The sequence below is a fragment of the Rousettus aegyptiacus genome, unplaced genomic scaffold, assembly GCF_014176215.1.
Source record: "Rousettus aegyptiacus isolate mRouAeg1 unplaced genomic scaffold, mRouAeg1.p scaffold_m13_p_13, whole genome shotgun sequence".
NCBI lineage: Eukaryota > Metazoa > Chordata > Mammalia > Chiroptera > Pteropodidae > Rousettus > Rousettus aegyptiacus.
In genome coordinates this window covers 27,440,107-27,458,571 of record NW_023416288.1, presented here as the reverse complement: position 1 = coordinate 27,458,571, position 18,465 = coordinate 27,440,107, and the positions used below count along the sequence as shown (strand labels likewise).

The window sequence follows — 18,465 nt, the reverse complement described above, 5'->3', positions numbered from 1 at the left end:
CTCGATGGATAGCTTTCAGCGTGTGCTTTGTGTTTTAAGACTGTCAATGCATGTGCTCAGTATCTTGCCTCTGGAAAGAGTCAGGAAAAGGGTATTGCTAGTCATCATTGGGATTTAACTATGTGCCAAAGAGGAAACTTTGTTTATTGTACATATATTATCTCACATTCTACTAGATGAGGCCATGCAGATGCTGGAAGTACAAAGTGGAGGTTTACCAAAATTCATCTTAACTTATCTGAGGGTAACTACTGCTAGTAATACTGTATTAAAAATGAAAATAAGAAATATGTCATGGAATGTAGTATATCAGAATAGAAGACTTAAATGGAGACTCTTCTGGTCAATTTGGGACTCCACATATATTTGATGGTTTTGTTTCCTCTCCATTAACTTCACAAATAAGTATACTTAGGATTTTGTAACCTCCTGTATGATTAAAGAGCATTGGCAAATGATGCTAAATGTCATAATCATATTTGTTGCCTTCTAGCATTCTTTCTTTCATGGATATGCTGTTTCTAAAATACAAATCTACTAGATGTCTGAAATCTCTACATCTTTAAATGGCATTTTTGCCTTAAGGATATACCTTTCCTCCAATTTTAATCAGTCTTTATGTATTTTTTTTAAAAGATTTTTATTAAAGTCTAGCTATCAGATAATATTATATCAGTTTTAGGTGCACGCCATAGTTATTCAACATTTATACACCCAGAGAAGTGATCACCATGGTAAGTCCAGCAACCATTGACACCATACAATGTTATCACAATATTATTGATTATATTCCCTGTGTTGTACATTACATCCCCATGACTTACTTGTTTTATACCTGGAACTTTGCACCTCTTATTCCCCTTCACCTCCCACCATTTAAAAAATTTTTCAATTACAGTTGACATTCAGTATTATTTTATATTAGTTTCAGATATGCAGCATGGTGGTTAGACATTTGTATAATTTGTGGAGTGATCCCCTGACTAGTCTAGTACCCCCCGGCACTATGTGTAGTTATTACCACATTATTGACAATATTCTCTATGCTTTACTTTACATCCCCAGGATTATTTTGTAACTGTCAATTTGTATCTCTTAACTCTTTCACTGTTTTCACCCTGTGGCACCCAACCCCCTCCCATCTGGCACCCATCAGCTTGTTTTCTGCATCTAGGAGTCTGTTTCTGCTTTGTTTGTTTATTTTATCCTTTAGATTCCACATACAAGTGAGATTATATGGTATTTGTCTTGCTCTGCCTGACTTAGTGCACTTATTACCTTCCAGTTTCATCCATGTGGTTGTGAATGCTAACATTTTATTCTTTTTTTTATGGCTGAGTAATATTTCATTATGTATATGTACCACTTCTTTGTCTGTTGATGGAAATTTAGGTTGCTTCCATATCTTGGCTATTGTAAATAGCACTGCAGTGAACGTAGGGGTGCATATGTCTTTTAAAATTAGTGTTTTGGATTTCTTCAGTTCTATTTTTAATTTTTTGAGGAACCTCCATATTTTTTCCACATTAGCTGCAGCAATTTCCAATCCCACTAGTGTATGAGGGTTCCCTTTTCTCCATGTTGTCGATAACACTTTTGTTACTTTACTGATGATGACCTTTCTGACAGATGTGAGATGACATTTTAGTGTGGTTTTAATTTACATTTCTCTGATGGTTAGTGACATTGAGCACTATTTCATATGCCTATTTGCTATCTGTATGCCCTCTTTGGAGAAAGTCTGTTTAGGTCCTCTGTCCACTTTTAATTTGGGTTGTTAGGTTTTGTGTGTGTGTTAAGTTGTGTGAGTTTTTATATATTTTAGATATTAACCCCATATCAGTTGTATCATTGGTGAGTACCTTCTCCTACTCAGTAGGTTATCTTTCTGTTTTGTTGATTATTTCCTTTGCTATGTAAAACCTTTTTAGTTTGATGCAGTCCCTTTTATTTCTTTTTTCTTTTATTCCCTCACCCAAGGCAACATATTAGAAAAAAATATTACTAAGAGTAACATCAGAATTTACTGCCTATATATTCCTCTAGGAGTTTTATGGTTTCTGGTATTACTTTTAAATCTTTAATCCATTTTGAGTTTATTCTTATATATGGTGTGAGAAGGTGGTTTATTTTATTTTATTTTATTTTTGCATATATTTTTCAGTTTTCCCAAAGCCATTTATTGAATAGATTATTTTTATCTCATTGTTTATTCTTGCTTCCTTTGCCATAGATTAATTGACCACTTAGGTGTAGATTTATTTCTGAGCTCTCTATTCTGTTCCATTGATCTTTGTGTTTTTATGCTGGTACCATGCTGTTTTGATGAACAGACTTTTAGTATAGTTTGATATCAGGTATAATGATACCTCCAACTTTGTTCTTTTTTTCTCAAGATTGCTATTTCTATTTGGAGTCTTTTATGGTTCCATATAAATTTTAGGATTATTTGTTTGAATTCTGTGAAAAATACCATTAATATTTAGAGATTGTGCTGATTCTATAGATTTTTGGGGGGTAGTGTGGGCATTTTAACGATGTTAATTCTCTCTGTCCATGAGCATGGTATACACTTCCAGTATTCATATCTTCCTCAGTTTCTTTCTTCAACATCTTATAATTTCTTGAGTACAGGCCATTTACATTTTGGTTAAATTTACTCCTAGGCATTTTATTTTTTATTTTGATGCAATTGTAAATGGAATTGTTTTTCTTAATTTCTCTTTCTGATAATTCATTACTGGTGTAAAGAAATGCAACTGATTTCTGAATATTAATTTCGTATCCTGCTACTTTACTGAATTCATTTATAAATTTTAATATTTTTCTATTGGAATCTTTAGGGTTCTCCATAGATAGTATCATGTCATCTGCAAATAATGACAGTTTTATTTCTTCCTTTCCAAGTTGGACGCTTTTTATTTCTTTTCCTTATCTGATTGCTGTGACTAGGACTTCCAATACTATGTTACATAAAAGTGGTGAAAGTGGACATTCTTGTCTTGTTCCTGATCTTAAGGAAAATGGTTTTAACTTTTCTCTGTTGAATATGATGTTAGTTGTGAGTTTATCATGTATGGCCTTTATTATGTTGAGGTATGTTCCCTCTTTACACATGTTGCTTAGAGTTTTTATCATAAATGAATGCTGGATTTTGTCAAATGCATTTCTGCATCTATTGATATAATCATATGATGTTTATCCTTCATTTTGTTAATGTGGAATATTGCATTAATTGATTTGCAGATATTGAACTAACCTTGCATCCCATGAATGAATCCCACTTGATCATGGTATATGATCTTAATGTATTGCTGAATTTGGTTTGCTAACATTTTTTTGAGGATTTTTACATCTGTGTTTTCCTTCCTTCCTTCCTTCCTTCCTTCCTTCCTTCCTTCCTTCCTTCCTTCCTTCCTTCCTTCCTTCTCTTTCTTTCTTCTTTCTTTCTTTTGTAATGTCTTTGTCTGGCTTTGGAATCAGGGTAATGGTGGCCTCTTAAAATGGAAGTTGTGAGCCTTTCATCCTCTTCAAGTTTTTGGAATAGTTCAAGGATAGATGTTAATTCTTTGAATGTTTGGTCAAATTCACCCATGAAGCCATTGGTCCAGGATGTTTGTTTGTTGAGAGTTATTATTCAGTCTTTAAAATGACATCAGAGACCATTTTCTCTGCTAGGCCTTCCCTGATGCCCTCACGCTGAATTAAGTAGTTTACCTCCTGGTCTACTTCTCGATACTCTTCTAGTCCTGCATCTGTCACATTCTGTCATAAAATATTTGTTATAGATCAGCCTCCCCTTTCAGACTTGAATTCCTTGAAGACACAGTACATGTCTCTTTTATGCTGATACTTAATGCAAAGCTTGGACATGATTTAGGCACTTAATATTAACTCAGCTGAATTATGTTGGACATTTTAATGGTTCTGCTTAAAATGTTTAAAATTGTTATTTATATTTTAGTAAATGAATGATAGGCCTTTACATTTTTCCTCATACTTAAAGATTGAACTATTTCCATATTCAGAATAAAAATATAAGTCCTTTAAAAAGGATATATTGATATTTAAAATATTAAGTTGAGTAAAAGAGCTGTGACCTGCAAATATACATTGATATAAATATAAGATGAGATTTGTAGTTTTATGAATACATATATTTGTCAAATCAATTTTTGATTTGGTAATCCTCAGCATACCTTCAGGTATATTAGAAACAAGTTTGAAAAGGTAGCTTATGAGTAAAGCAAATAAAGTATTATCTTTATCTGACACCTGAAACAATTGAGGAAGTTTGAAACTGTTAGAATTGCAACATTCTTATTTTATACTAGTTTTAAGGGCAAGGGGAAATTATTTTGTTACTTGATTAATTAAAGAGCCTGCACATTCTATAGGCCCTTCCTTTTATTTATGCAGTTGATTATTAAATAAATGATTTAGTTTTATTTAAAATTATATTTTAACTTGTTAACTTTTTTTCTCTACCCAGTGTAGTGACTATGACCTGGAATTTGGAACCGAGTGTTTGCAATTAGCTCTAAAATACTGTCACATTAAAGCCAAACTTGTGGAAGGATCACCTGATCTCTGGAAGGTAATGAAGTTGGTACTTTGCTCCGGGTCTTGTTTGTGCTTATGTCATTCCTAAAGACATATTCTGCAAAAACAAATACTTTTCAGGTGCTTTAGAAAATGGAGAAATAGTATAAAAATACTTGGTTTCATAATGAATCAATATTTCCAGGAGAAAAGTGTGTGTATGTGCGCATGTGCACATGTGCACACGTGTGTGTATGCATATATTAAAAGAGCTAACAGTCTCACTGGGTTTTCTAAGCCATCAAAGTATGGTATCATTTCTGTTGCTGCATTTCAAGAAAATTTACTTTGATGTAATTTATTCAAGCAAACTCCATTTGGCCAATAAGATCGTTTCAGTCACAGTTTTTTTTTCTTGTTCTCTGTACATAACCATTTACTCTGTTGCCTTACACTCAATTAGATTGAGGATGCAACACTGTTTTCCGCAATAGCAACATTTCCTTCCAGGCCCTGGGATGGGAGCTACAACTTAACTGGGTCAAAAGAATATCTGCACAGTTCTGCCCCAGTGGGGTTGGTAGCTGATCCCCTCACTGCTCTCAATGAAGAATTGGACTCTTCTAATGATAAACTTCTTTTGGGAAGGAATGAAGTAGTTATAGCCCCATCCTGGTACAGCTTCCATCAGCCAGGAGTATTTTGTTGCATGACTCTCATTTGTCTCATCAGTTAGGAAAGTGATTAATTGGACAGTATATTCTCAACTAGAATTGTAAGGTCATTGCACAATTTTGAAGTAAGTATTGCCGCTTTTGAAATCTTGGATGAAATTTTTATATTTCTATCCACTTAAATCTGATTAGGAAGGATTCTTTCTTACTCGAAGATTATATGAATCCAAAAGCATATTTCCTCATTGACTTAGAAACTCTGAGTTTATTAGGTATTTTGCACAGTAACGTGATGATGGGCTTTGCTTCATGCTGAGATTGTCTCATATATTCTTAAATTGTTCTAAGATTACAAAATTTTGGCATGCCTGGGTTTTTGCTCGGTGGAGAAAATTCATGCAGTATCATTGCTTTTTAAAGATTATCCAAATGTCATCAACAAGGAGGTGGACATTTTATTCATTTTGTTTATCATTTTCTATATATGACTCAGATGGTGGTAATTATGAGGATTTTAGTAATAACCAATTAGGTATTCTGTTAAAGATCCAGACACATTTCTATAGAATTTCCTTTGTCTGCTAGACATAATCTGCAGACTATGTAAAACAAAGTGGAAATTCTGAGACATTTTATTGTCACTAATATGTCAACACTCTCTGGAGACATAATACTGACATCTTTGGGTGTGTGATGATTTACTTCTTGTGGGTATTCTGAGCCTCCTTCAAACTTGTAAAGCACTCTGAGGTCTGCAGATAAAAGGGAAGCAGCACATTACTCTTTGAATTTTCCACATCATCTTCACAGATTTATTTCAAAATTTTTTTGGCGAAATCTCATTTTCACTGCTTCCTCCAGCAACACAGTATTAGTCCTCACATTTCATCCTTCCTCTTCCCGTTATGTATGGTAAATGTCAGTGCACCGAGGCAGTGGTTCGCCTAAGTACTTCTCTTTGTTCCTCTGTTGCATCATTTCATACATGCTGGTGTGGGTTGAATTATGTTCCTACCAAAAGTTCTGACCACTGGCACCTGTGAATGTGATTTTATTTGAAAACAGAGTCTTTGCAGATCTAATCAAGTTAAGATGAGATCATACTGGTGTAGCGTAGGTTCTAAATTCAACATATAAATAGGAGAACAGATACAGACAGATAATGGGGGAATGCTAATGATGATGGAGTCAGAAAGTAGGGTGATCCATCTACAAGCAAGGGAAAGCCAAGTATGGCCTGCAATCAAAAGAAACTCAGAAGAGTCTGAGAAGGATTCTTTTTTAAAGACTTCAGAGGATTCTTTTTTCAGACTTCTCATCTCCAGGACTATGAGAGAATAAATTTCTGCTGTTTTAAGCCACCCAGTTGGGAGTTGTTATGGCAATTCTAGGAAATAATACACATGCCAAAGGATGACAGACTTTTAGGCCCAGAGGGATCATCTTCATAGTATCACTTTCCAAACTGGAGGACGAAAGGAAGCCCCACTTCTATGAAAGATGTTTGAATAATGATGCACCTCAATGAGATCTTGGATTCTAAATGGGCATGATGCCATGGATCAGGCAAAGAGTCTTTCACATGACAGTTATGAGATCTTTTTTGATACATTTCTCTTGAGGTGAAATTATTTTGAGTGCAAATATTACAGTTGTTTAAATTTACCTTTTTCCTTCTTTTGCATCCTGTCTTATCTTCCACCTTTATCTTTTTGATATTTTCCTAGATGTTTACTTAGCCCTATGTAGCCTTTTTTGGTGACATTGTATCAATTGTCTTTAGTCTTAGCTTTTAATTTTATTAATTTGTGGTCTTACCATTTTGTATGTATAAATAGTATTTCCATTGCTTTTATACCAAAGCAATGAAAACTACACTTTGAAATTAGTGTTATAATTCTATAATAATTCCAAAGGTACTACTTTTTTTTTTTAACTCTAATTTTAGAAAATATTTAGTACAATTATTCTAAAACTGGTACTGGACTCAGGTGGCATAGCCAGTACCTGGAACATGGTTCAGAAATCTGACACAGTGAAAAACACATTTTAAGAGGCACTTTACTATGATAAAACAGTAAGACAAGGAAGGACTCTGAAATGCAGAATCAGGGGATTCACCGCTCACAGTGGTATGACTAAAGACTAGAAATTTCTTACGAGTGCATGTAGAATTATTAATACAGCTGCCGCCAGAAATCCCAGGAGAGTTATTTTATATTTTCTTTTCTTTCTTTTTTTTAGCACCTCTTCTTTCTTTCTTTTTCTTTCTTTCTTTCTCTTTCTTTCTTTCTTTCTCTTTCTTTCTTTCTTTCTTTCTTTCTTTCTTTCTTTCTTTCTTTCTTTCTTTCTCTTTCTTTCTTTCTTTCTTTCTTCTTTCTTTCTTTCTTTCTCATTTTTTTTTATTAAGTTTATTGTGGTAGCATTGGTTAATACAATTATATAATTTACAGGTGCACATTATAATTTGACCTTTGCATTTGATCTACCATATTTTGTATTTTATATGTGTGCCAACCTCCCTCTATCTTTCTAGGGCTAAATATAAAAAGTAAACATTCAGAGTTGATGCCAACCTTTTTGCTATAGTTTCTCTGGGGCCTGGAAGAAACATCACATTTTTTCAGATCACCAAGCAGGGCAGAGGACATCCCCATGGATGACGGACCCCGTCCCCAAAGACTGACCAACCACAGAAGGGTAGAGGACTGATTTTCAGGAATAGGCATCAATTCTCATGCTTTTGTTGAGTGGTGGTGCCTTGCCAGGCTTTAGGGAATCCATACTAACTTTGGTGAAATTTCATCTAGTCTGTTGGAGATCTTCTATTTCATTATGGTTGTACCATGTTTTTGTCCCAATATATTACAGATGTGGTCACTTACTACACTATACAGACCTAATTGAACAGACTTCTTGCTTTTAAATGTTAAAACCATCCTCAAGGCATGAAAGATTTATTAAAGATTCATAACCAGTTATTTAAGAAATTCAACTGTGTCCCATTGTCTGAAAATGCTTCTTTAAGAAGGAGTTTCTGAGATGTTTGAGTCATCACAATATCTTGGAATGGCTGACTTTTAGGGATTCCTTTTGATGCAAAATACAAATATTATAGCATCTTTGTTAAGAACAAAAGAAACAAAATAGTCTCACTTTTTTGCTTTTTAACCTCAAATATACAATGCAGTGGCCACATTGTTTCTTTTAGAGAATATCATCTAGTTATCCAATTTAGAGGAAAGAATGTTCTACATAGATATAATTGATGAAATGGAAAAAATATAATAAATAACCCCTAATCTAAGTTTGTATCTAATAAAACATTCTATACCTTTAAAATTTAGCTTTTCTGCTTCTAATTATTGAAGTTACATATTCATTTTCTCATAAGGTGAAAGATCTAAGAACATTAAGAGTAGTGTAACTTAACTTATGTAAGATGGTAGCCAGCTGGACTTGGCTTTGAAAAATCTGTATAATTTGCAATATTGAGTGTCAGCACAGATGGATCAACACAAAGTAGGTGTGACAGTGTTTTCTGGAACTCACCTTGACATATATATATATATATCTGTACATATGTATATATATATACATACATACATATACATGCACATGTATATTAGCTAAACACCTTACTCAGGTGAAATAATGTATAGAATTCTGCACAGTCAAAGAAAACAGAATAATATTGAGCTTAACTAGGCGAGTGGCAGATGTGAGGCTTGGAGTCTCATCTACACAGAGCACTTCCCACTGGTCTTCAGGTGGCCTCTGAGGCTCTAATGCATAAGTGTGAAAACACATAAATTGGAGGATTGAAGCAATCTTTCATCAGTACAGGGCTGACTTTTTTTTTTTTTAAAAAAAACCTTGCCCTAATGTGTTGTGTATTGTCAGAGAAAAACTATTGATCATCCTGACAGAAGAAAATCAACTTCGAAACTGATTATTAAACAGTTAATAATTAAAAATAAAAAAGGGCAACTCATATTACCATAAGAGTTTGACAGAAAAATAATTAGCTCATCAATTCAGAATTACATTTTCAAGTACTATTTCCTTTGATGTATGTAAGATGTTTGATTTAGAAAAAAAGAGGCTGTTTTAAACACAGTGCAAGTTTGTCAGAAATATTTTGTAGTTTATTTTCATTAAATTAGTGTTCGAGAATTATAGGTGAGTTATTAAATAAAGCTCTATAGGAAAGTATTAATAAAAATCAAAAGCTTTAATTAGTATATAGTAGATATCCACAGCATACAAGAAAAAGACAAAATAGAAAATTTAGAGTCTTTCCTGTTTATACAGTTTATTATTTAATATTAGTGGAGAAAGGATGTTTAAGTATTAAAAGCATATATTTTATTCCTAAGACTGACTTCAATGCAAAATACTGTCTTGTAAGTATGCTAGAAAAAAAAATTTAGTATTTGAGAACAAGTTTTCTCTAACTTCAAAAACCAATCATTAAGATTTATTTGGTGAAAAAAAGGTTCTTTCACAGTTCTATTTTAATTTGGAATGTAGTTTTACCACTCAAAAACAGCAGGATAAGATAAAAAATGAATTATGGTAATTAACCATCTTCCTAGTTTACACAGCAATTATAGAATTAAGCATTTTCTATTTAAATGGCAAACATTGAGTCCTAATTTCATATATCTAGTTAACTTTTGATTTTCAACCAAACAAAAGAAAAATGTATTTTATTCAATTCTTATAAAAAAAAATGTCTCCACCACAATGTAGTTTTCACAGATTAAGGAGTTTTGCTCATTCTTTTTATTTCTCTATTCCCAGCTCGTAGAAAGGGACCTGGAACATAGCAGTTGCTTGATAAATATTTGTTGAATGAATGAATAAGATCAATACATTCTTTAATTTAGTAAGATGCATAGCATGAAGCTTTAGATATCTGTTTTTTATCCCCCCCCACCCCAAATAATAGAATTACACCGTGGAATCGTGGAATTGTTACTATAGTACTAGTTTTGGTTGACATGTACTGATTTTAGAGGTACTGTATCAATGTCACATTTGATTTAAATAGATTGGTTGAATGATTAAACAACTTTCCATCTGTCTTATAAGTTAACTGATACTTTAAGTGTGCATTGTAAGGTATAGTTTTGGACCAGGATTTACCTGCCAAGATAAAGGCATAGCCAGGGAAACTATTTTCGGTAGAAGTGCTCTTTGCCACTTGAGCTGAACAAAGTTTCTGTACAAGTCAGTTATGAGATAATTTGGAGGAAAAAAGTCCAAACTGTAGTCATAGACAGGTAGGTGAGTACTTCACAAGGTGGGTTTTTGGACACTTGAATTTGAGTTTCTAAGGCCTTATTTATATAGTTTATTATGTACTACATTTTCCGGTTCTGTGATATAGGAGAACTAATTCTGTAGTGCAGAGCAACTGACGTGTTCTATACCTGAGCTCACTGGATATGGTTTGGGAAGTATCTGTCTTAGGGCCATGTCAGGTTACATTACAAGGAACAGGTTATAACTGCACAGAGGCTGCATGTTCTTAAGGAAAGATCATGATCATTTTTATGTACATTGTGGTACGCTCTAGGCTCTTTTTATCAATGCCGTGTATTAATAAAAACCTCAAAAGGTTTTATTAAACCTTATCTGGCTATATACAGATGTACTCAATTCAGAAGGAAGTCCTTTCTTAACATGAATTGATCTTTGAGAATTTCCTCTTTTCAACTAAAAATGCAATTTGGTGATTTTTGTTATACTTACCTCTTCTTCTAACATAAAACCTTTAAACAATAATGCTAATACTTTAAACACTACCACATTTTCTTTGACATAATATTTCAGTTGCATTAATAAGATTTTGGTAAACACTGCCATATATTATCTCCATTTATTTACAGATTTAAAAATAAATCTTCAACCATTTGTAGAAATGGAAAACATTATTCTGAATTTGCTGATGTTGTTGTAATTTAGAAGTTGTCAGTATTATGTGTTTATAGTTCTCCAGAATCAAGAATTTCCTTGGGGGCATAATTTTATTGCTTTCGCATTCCTTCCTGCTCTGTTAAATCTAATGAGGTTTATCTGTCCTTTAGGTGACCTACAAACGAGATCTGTATGCAGCTGAATCGATCATTAAGGGTATGTTTGGCCTTGTGACTCTCAGTTCCTGTGTTTCAAAAATGTAAGCCAGTTCAGAATTTCTCATGACATGTTAAATCCCAGAATTCTCAGAAGTATAAATGCCTGTAGGCCATGGAAGTCTGTGATTTGCTTTTTTGAAAAATAATTATATTTTATTTTGTTTTCTGCTTGTGAAATATCACTTATTATGATTTATGTCACATTGGTTTTACTTTTTATAAAGGAAATGGTTTATTAATTTTAGAAAAGTATGGGACATTGGCACTATTAGAAGTAAAAACTGATATTTTAATAAATTTGTAAAGGTATTATATTTTATTTTTACTATTAACAGGACTGACCCCCCCTCTCCCATCACTGTTATGTCAGTACAGTAGATATGTCAGTACATTATATCAGTACTTTAATATGAGAAATGTTTTTTTACAAAAATGAAGAAGTTGGACTGGATTATTTTTTAATTCTTTCTTTTGTTCTGACAATGACTGTAATTTTGGTTTGTAATTTGGATATTATATAGGTAATAACCCCTTCCTCATCTCTATGACTTTAAAGTCTCAGCTACAGAGAGGTAGTTTATTTAATAACAAATACTTATTACTGTGCTTAACACAGCGCTAGGAATGTAATGATGCTGCACATGGGACATTTGTTCTTTGTTTTTGCAGCTTCCATCGCTTAAATCAGGGTTTCTTTACCTGGGCTCTGTTGGCATTTTAGGCCAGTGACTCTCTGTTGATAGGACTGTTTCCTGCATTGTAGGTTATTGAACAGCATGCCTGGCCTCTACTCGCTAGGTACCAGGATCACTCTTCCCTTCCTTCCCCCTCCATTCCCCTGGCGTGCCCATCAAATATATCTCCTGACAGTAGCCCTGTTGTAAATATATGGTTCTAGCAAAAATCAGAGGGATCCACCCCAATCCTGACTCCTTCAAAAATAGATTAAGGACAGAACTATGTGCTCAGGTTTTGATTGAGGAATGAACTTGTGAATGCAAACTTTGAAGTTGAAGAAAATACTGAATTTGAATCTTTAATGCATCAATTTTGTTTAAAATTTTAGGAAAACCTATTTAACAGTCAGTTGGCTTTACATTTAGAAAACTTAAATCTTTTCTCTGGTCATGACATTCTATATTTATACCATATCCTAAAGGTTTTGATCCTTTAAGAATATTGTGTTTCGAACCATTAATATACTATAAGTTGTTTATTTGTATATTTAAACAGATCAGATATAGCTATAAATCAAAATGTTGACATATATTTACATATGAACCAGGCGATGTGTAGTCATTATACTGAAGGAATTAGCAAAACAACAATATGATTGGGTTACATTCTCAACACAAGGAAATATAAAACTTAATTTTGTTTTATTACAAAGTTGTATCTGTTACCTGGGTAACATGGAAGTGATCTGTTTTGTGAATAGTTGTTAAGTGGTTCAACTGAGGATTCCATACACTCCTTACTGTACGTTATGTTATCAGAGTAGGCTTCCTATCATGTAACAGTCTGCCTCGTAAGTGTAATTGCAGGGGCTACAGTTTTGGAAGTTGTTTGCAGAGAGAAATCATTTTTTCTTGTTTAGGTCACGTGGTCCAGTATGCTCCTTTTATTTTTAAAGTATTTAAAAAGTATTCTTTTGTTCTCAGGAAAAATAATCTGTTAGACTGGATTAATGTTAATGGCTTATTTAGATCATCAGTCTCCAAGAGTTTCTTGTGCTCTAGGATTTGCATTTCTGATAACTCCCGAGTCTGATATTGCTTGTGCACTTTCGGGACCTCTGGCCTGGGGCCTTCCTACTCTCATTGTGGGCCTCCAGACCAGCAGTTGTGATGACCTGAGAACTTGGATGCAGAATGTCTGGCCCCACCACATTAAATTAAAATCTGCATTTTAACAAAAAAATCTGTCTGATTAGTTTGTATATTAGATTCTAGAACCGTTCCTCTAGGCTGCTCTTCACTTAGTTTATTTCTTTCCAAATCATATCTTTATTGCATTAACAGCTTGAAGCCTTACTCTGTTCTATCAGCTCCAAATGCTTGTTGCTCAACTGAGATTCCTACCTACCTCTGTGATTTACACTAATACTACCTCTGAGGCCTGAGAGTAGAAATAACTCTGAGAATAGGAAAAAGAAAACACTTGTATTTTTAAAAACATAATTCCTAAATGAAATATGACATATAGCTGACTAAGCTACATATTCATCCGTTTGCCTTTTCCTAATAAATATTCAAAGTATTTTTCTAGGCACTTCCACTGCATAGCATTTATTGGTACTTACTTTGTGCCACACATTGTTTAAAAGCATTTTGTGTGTATTATTTCTTGCTTCTCCAAGAATGCAATGAGGTAATTTGTCTTGTTTCCATATTATAGGGTTTTCAAGGGTTCTAAGAAAATATCAATTTAAGGATAGAAAATACATTCTTCGTTACAGGTTCCTACCTTAGATTGTTTACCTCTTTATATAGCTTTTCTGTTTTATTCCTTAACCAGAGTTTGTTCAGATTCCTTCAGCTGAAATCCTTGGGCTATATGAAATCCTTGGCATACTTTGTATTTTCCAGAGCTACTGCATTACATCATATATTATGTCACACCACTAGTAAGATTTGGGACCTCTCCACATAATGAAACTTGTGATGCATGAATGTTTACATTCAATGCAAGAATAATGACTGTAGAGCCAGTTCAAGTTCAGGACTGATTTTGCTACCAGATTTATACATGAAAACAATTTAAAAAATTTTAGAACTTTCTGGATTTCGGTATTGCTCATAACTTGGTGTGAACCTCTTTTAGATTGTGATTCATTGACAGAAGGAAGAATATTATTTTTTTCTTCATATCCTCTAACATTGAGTTGAATTTAATTTTGTGAAATGTTAAAGGGTGCAGCTAGATTTCTTTCCTTAAAATCTAAGAGCCTTAAATTACGGGACTAGGTGCCCATCCCTCCCACTTTACCACACTCCTTGCTTCTATCAGGTACATATTGGGATCTAGTGCATCTATCTCTATATCATATTTCTTTTTTGTATTCTCTTAAAAAGTAGAGATGTGTAATATTTGATTACACATTTTTGTCAAGGTGTAAAACCAGGACTTCTAGCACTTACGCTGGGTGCTTCATATTTTATCTTATTTATTCTTTACAATATTGCTCCCATTTGCAGGTGGAAAAACAGACATGGGGATTAGGTACTTTTTCCTCTGGGTCACAGAGTGAGAGTAAGATCAATTTAAACCCAGGTCTTCCTTTTTCTTAAGCCTGACTCCACTTTGGAATGTGGCCCTTTGTGCCTCTGAGGCATGCAGCTACTCATGCTGACCACTGAAGTGGACACTGGATTCGATATGTCTCTTTGGTGGGTACAGCAAATGGCTTCTCTATTTCAGCCTGCCCAACTCTGATTCTCTTGGGTTGAAACGGTATCTTTATTTGGCCTCCTGAAGAATAATCACACAATCGAGACTGGAGATATTTTCCGCTAGTGCCATGCTAAGCTCACAGTAGTCTTCTAGAGAGTGTGGGAAAAACATAATATTGAAATGGCAGATTTCTAGATATAACCAGGAAAAGAACAAAAATAAAAATTTAAAATCAGAATAATACTTTTAAAATGATTGATTGGGTACTGTTTAGTTTTTTTTTTCTTTTTGCATTAATTCTGGTAGTTTAACGTCATTACCTAGCCATAACAATTTTCCTCTTCTAGGATGGAACGTTTTTTTCGTGCTGTGATATGAGTGCTTAGTATTCTGTAAACTATCTTTCCTAAGCTTTTTTTTTTTAAAAAAAACTCGAATACCAATTATTGCTGGTCAAAAATTATATTATGATGTAACTATTTTATTGTTTATTTAGCTTTTTCAAACTCTATAAAACTTTTTTTTGATTGGCATCATGTCTTGCAAGAGCAGTTTGTACTCCCAAATTTAGTGTCACTGGAACAGCATGTATATTTTGGTCCATTTTAATTTTTGTGCAAGCACATATCTTTAGTTTAGCATGGGAAATTTGATATAACTAACTTCAAGCAAGTTTTTGATTAAAATCTCCAAATTGTGATTGATAAAATCTAACTTTAATGTTTCTTGTTTGATAAGTTTTATTTTTAAGCTTAATTTATTAACATCGGCATATTTACCTGGATTTTTTTATAATAAAATATTCAATAATAGGAAACATGTATATAAAGTAGTATTCTCATAACTATTTCTTACATAGTCGTCTGCATTGAAAAATGTACAGTTAATCACAAATTTACTGTTATGTAACAAAGCATTCTTAATCTTTTTGGGGAGGCAGAGAGTTGGATTTGGTCAATTTTCTTCAATGTTTATTCCTTTTAGGCTTCTACTATGAGTGAAATTTAAAACATAAACTTTTCTAGGGAGTAGTGTGATTAATTGGCACAAGACACTGGGCTGACTGATAAGTTTGTAAACAGCCTCTTAACAAAGAGCTATTGTATTTTTGTCACACAAGCTGGTTGAGCCCACCCAGGCCTTCTCTGCATGCTCAAACCTACACACACTATTAAAGTGGTAACGGATACCAGCAGTAACATGCTTTATCTAGGCTTACAAATAGTCCCGCCCCACATTTAATTTAATATGCTGACTATATCCTGGCAAAAGTGTCAATATTTTCAAATCTAAGAAGAAAAGCCCATATGGAACTTCTAAATAAAAGGTTGTATTTATTTTCTACCATCGTCCTTCTTAGAATCTTTTAAAATATTTAATTTTGTTGCTCAAGAATGTTTTTAAACTTTTTATTTTTTAATTAAAAAAATTTTTTTTTCCCAGTTATAATAATACAAACTTAAGTAAACGTGCTATATATAAAACAGCCTCATGATGCCTCTTTTCATATGGTGGTTTATATTAAACTGGAAAAATGAAATAGTTAAAATTGAAAATCATTTTATTTTTAACTGGCTTTAGTTAATATTAGTTAAAAATAGTTACTATTAATGTTCATATAAAAATTCATGTATTTTTCCAGTCATTATGTAACTTTTTCCATTTGTTAAGAACATACTTTATTTTAAAGGAAATTAATTGACTTTGATTTCTCAGAAATACAACATCCCCAATTGGTTTAGAAATTTAGACTGTATTCTGACAATACATTTTATTTTCAACACCAGTAATACCAGTAATTTCTTTTAATGTTAAGTATTTGTGAACAATCAAGCTACAAGTCCCTATATGCCTACATTTTTTAATGTTTCATGCTTAAAAAAAAATTATACCAGTAGGCAAATTGAGTAATCCTTTTGTGCTTAATCATTGAAAGTAGCCAAATATACTTTTAAATTGGCTTTGTCAATAAAATAAAATCACATGTGAATAAAATTAATTCAGTGTTATTAAAAATTAAAAAGACTCATTATGTTACAATGCATATTTTATACATATGAAGAAACTAATGCCTTAATTTTGTAGTGATCCTTTAATATTTTTCACTTAAAATCATGGCATTTTAAGTGAAAAATCTTTTTGAATTTTTTCAATCATTGAAAAGAGAAAAAAGTTTAAGTAAGACCTTCTCCATCTGTAATTGGACAGTGTTCTGCATCTGTGGTATTTCCTCATCAAATGTTCCTTGTTTAATACCCACTGATGGTGCCATTTATATTATTAACCATGCTTTTGGACAATGAAAAGTGACAGCTAAGATTTACATAGAAACTATAATTTTGATGTCTGGTTTTTTACTTTGCTACTTCATTTTCCAAATTTTCACATTAATACCAAAACTGCTTTGTGCGTAACATAGTTTTTTGTTCTTCTCTCCTTGAAAATAGTCCTCTGACTGTATCTTACGCGAATCTGTAAGTACATTTGCGTCAAGCTTTAATTAATAAGAACAGGAAGACTGCAATACGATTTAATAGCAGTTTGGTTTCTTTGGAATCTTATTGTAAAAAAAATGTAAATTAGAAAGTTAAATATTTGGATCAAGATTAAAGAAAGTGGAGCTCATTTTTTTGTTTAATTTATAATTTTCTTAATTTGTCATTAGCAAGATGCTAGTTTAAACATGGTCAGCTAAAGCTGTCATGTTCAAAAACTTCTAAGTTCACAACGAGCTAAATAAGACTTGATAACAGACAAAAGCCAGCCAGTTATACTTTACTCCGATGTAGGTAGGAAGAGAAAAAACACAAAAACTCTAAACATGACGTTAGACTCAAAGCAATAATACATCTTGTAAATCTACTGATGAGTCACTAGCATTTCCTTTAAATTTATTTCTCTCTTAACTAATACAGAAAGAATATTCAGAAAGAAAAAACTATACTTGGAAAACAGTAATATACTTATAAGTAAAAACATGTGCAGGAAACAAGATGTCACAAGTCTGCTTCTTCTAGTCGTAAAGTAGGAAACTTCATCATGTATTCTGTGACTCATTTAAAAATGTAGTTGAGATCTGATATAAGACATCTTTTTAAAAAATCTGCCTGTGTATCATTGCCCTCCAGTTGAAACATGTACAGTCAACAGTAGATCTAACCTCTCAGAAGTCCACTTTGACCTTTTAATGTAGGTATGTATGGTTTTCTTGTGTCTCTGTTTACCGTCCCTGTTGTCCACGTGTCCTGTAGTCATGAATGTTGGCCACTTTACCTTTATTGACTGCCTACCATCCCCTTCCTGTTCTAATAGCTTCCTCTATCAAGGTGTTCAGAGAAACCTTAGGTATCTTTCTGTAGTTAGAAATCAGGCACTTCAAGAATCAACAGTTTTTATTCTATTTAATACTAACTCTTTCATGTGAGGCAGAAAGTAGACTCTTAAGATTGGCTTTTGATTCAAGGAACTGAACAGGAGAATAGAAGATAACTGTTCTCACTTTGAATAGATTAATGGTTGAAACATCTTTTGGAAAAGACTACCTTTGGATTTGGTATTTATTTCTTATTTACCTAAGAGCACTAAAATTTTGGCTCAAGAGGTCAATATAGTGGATAATGAGCCCTGATGAAAGTCATGGTGTTAGATGGTTTTAAGAAAAGTGAAGGCTGACTTCTGGATATTTTTGTCCACTTGTTTGTTGAACTAATGTA

At 33.0% G+C, this 18,465-nt stretch overlaps 1 protein-coding gene across 1 annotated transcript in view; it reads left to right on the top strand.

The window, feature by feature from the left end:
* CRPPA (CDP-L-ribitol pyrophosphorylase A) overlaps positions 1–18,465 on the top strand; it is a 218,738-nt gene that overhangs the window by 62,147 nt on the left and 138,126 nt on the right. The window contains exons 4-5 of the mRNA XM_016139451.2: positions 4,493–4,597; positions 11,312–11,357. Of these exons, the coding sequence (XP_015994937.2) occupies positions 4,493–4,597; positions 11,312–11,357 (151 nt within the window). The remainder of the gene's footprint in view (positions 1–4,492; positions 4,598–11,311; positions 11,358–18,465) is intronic.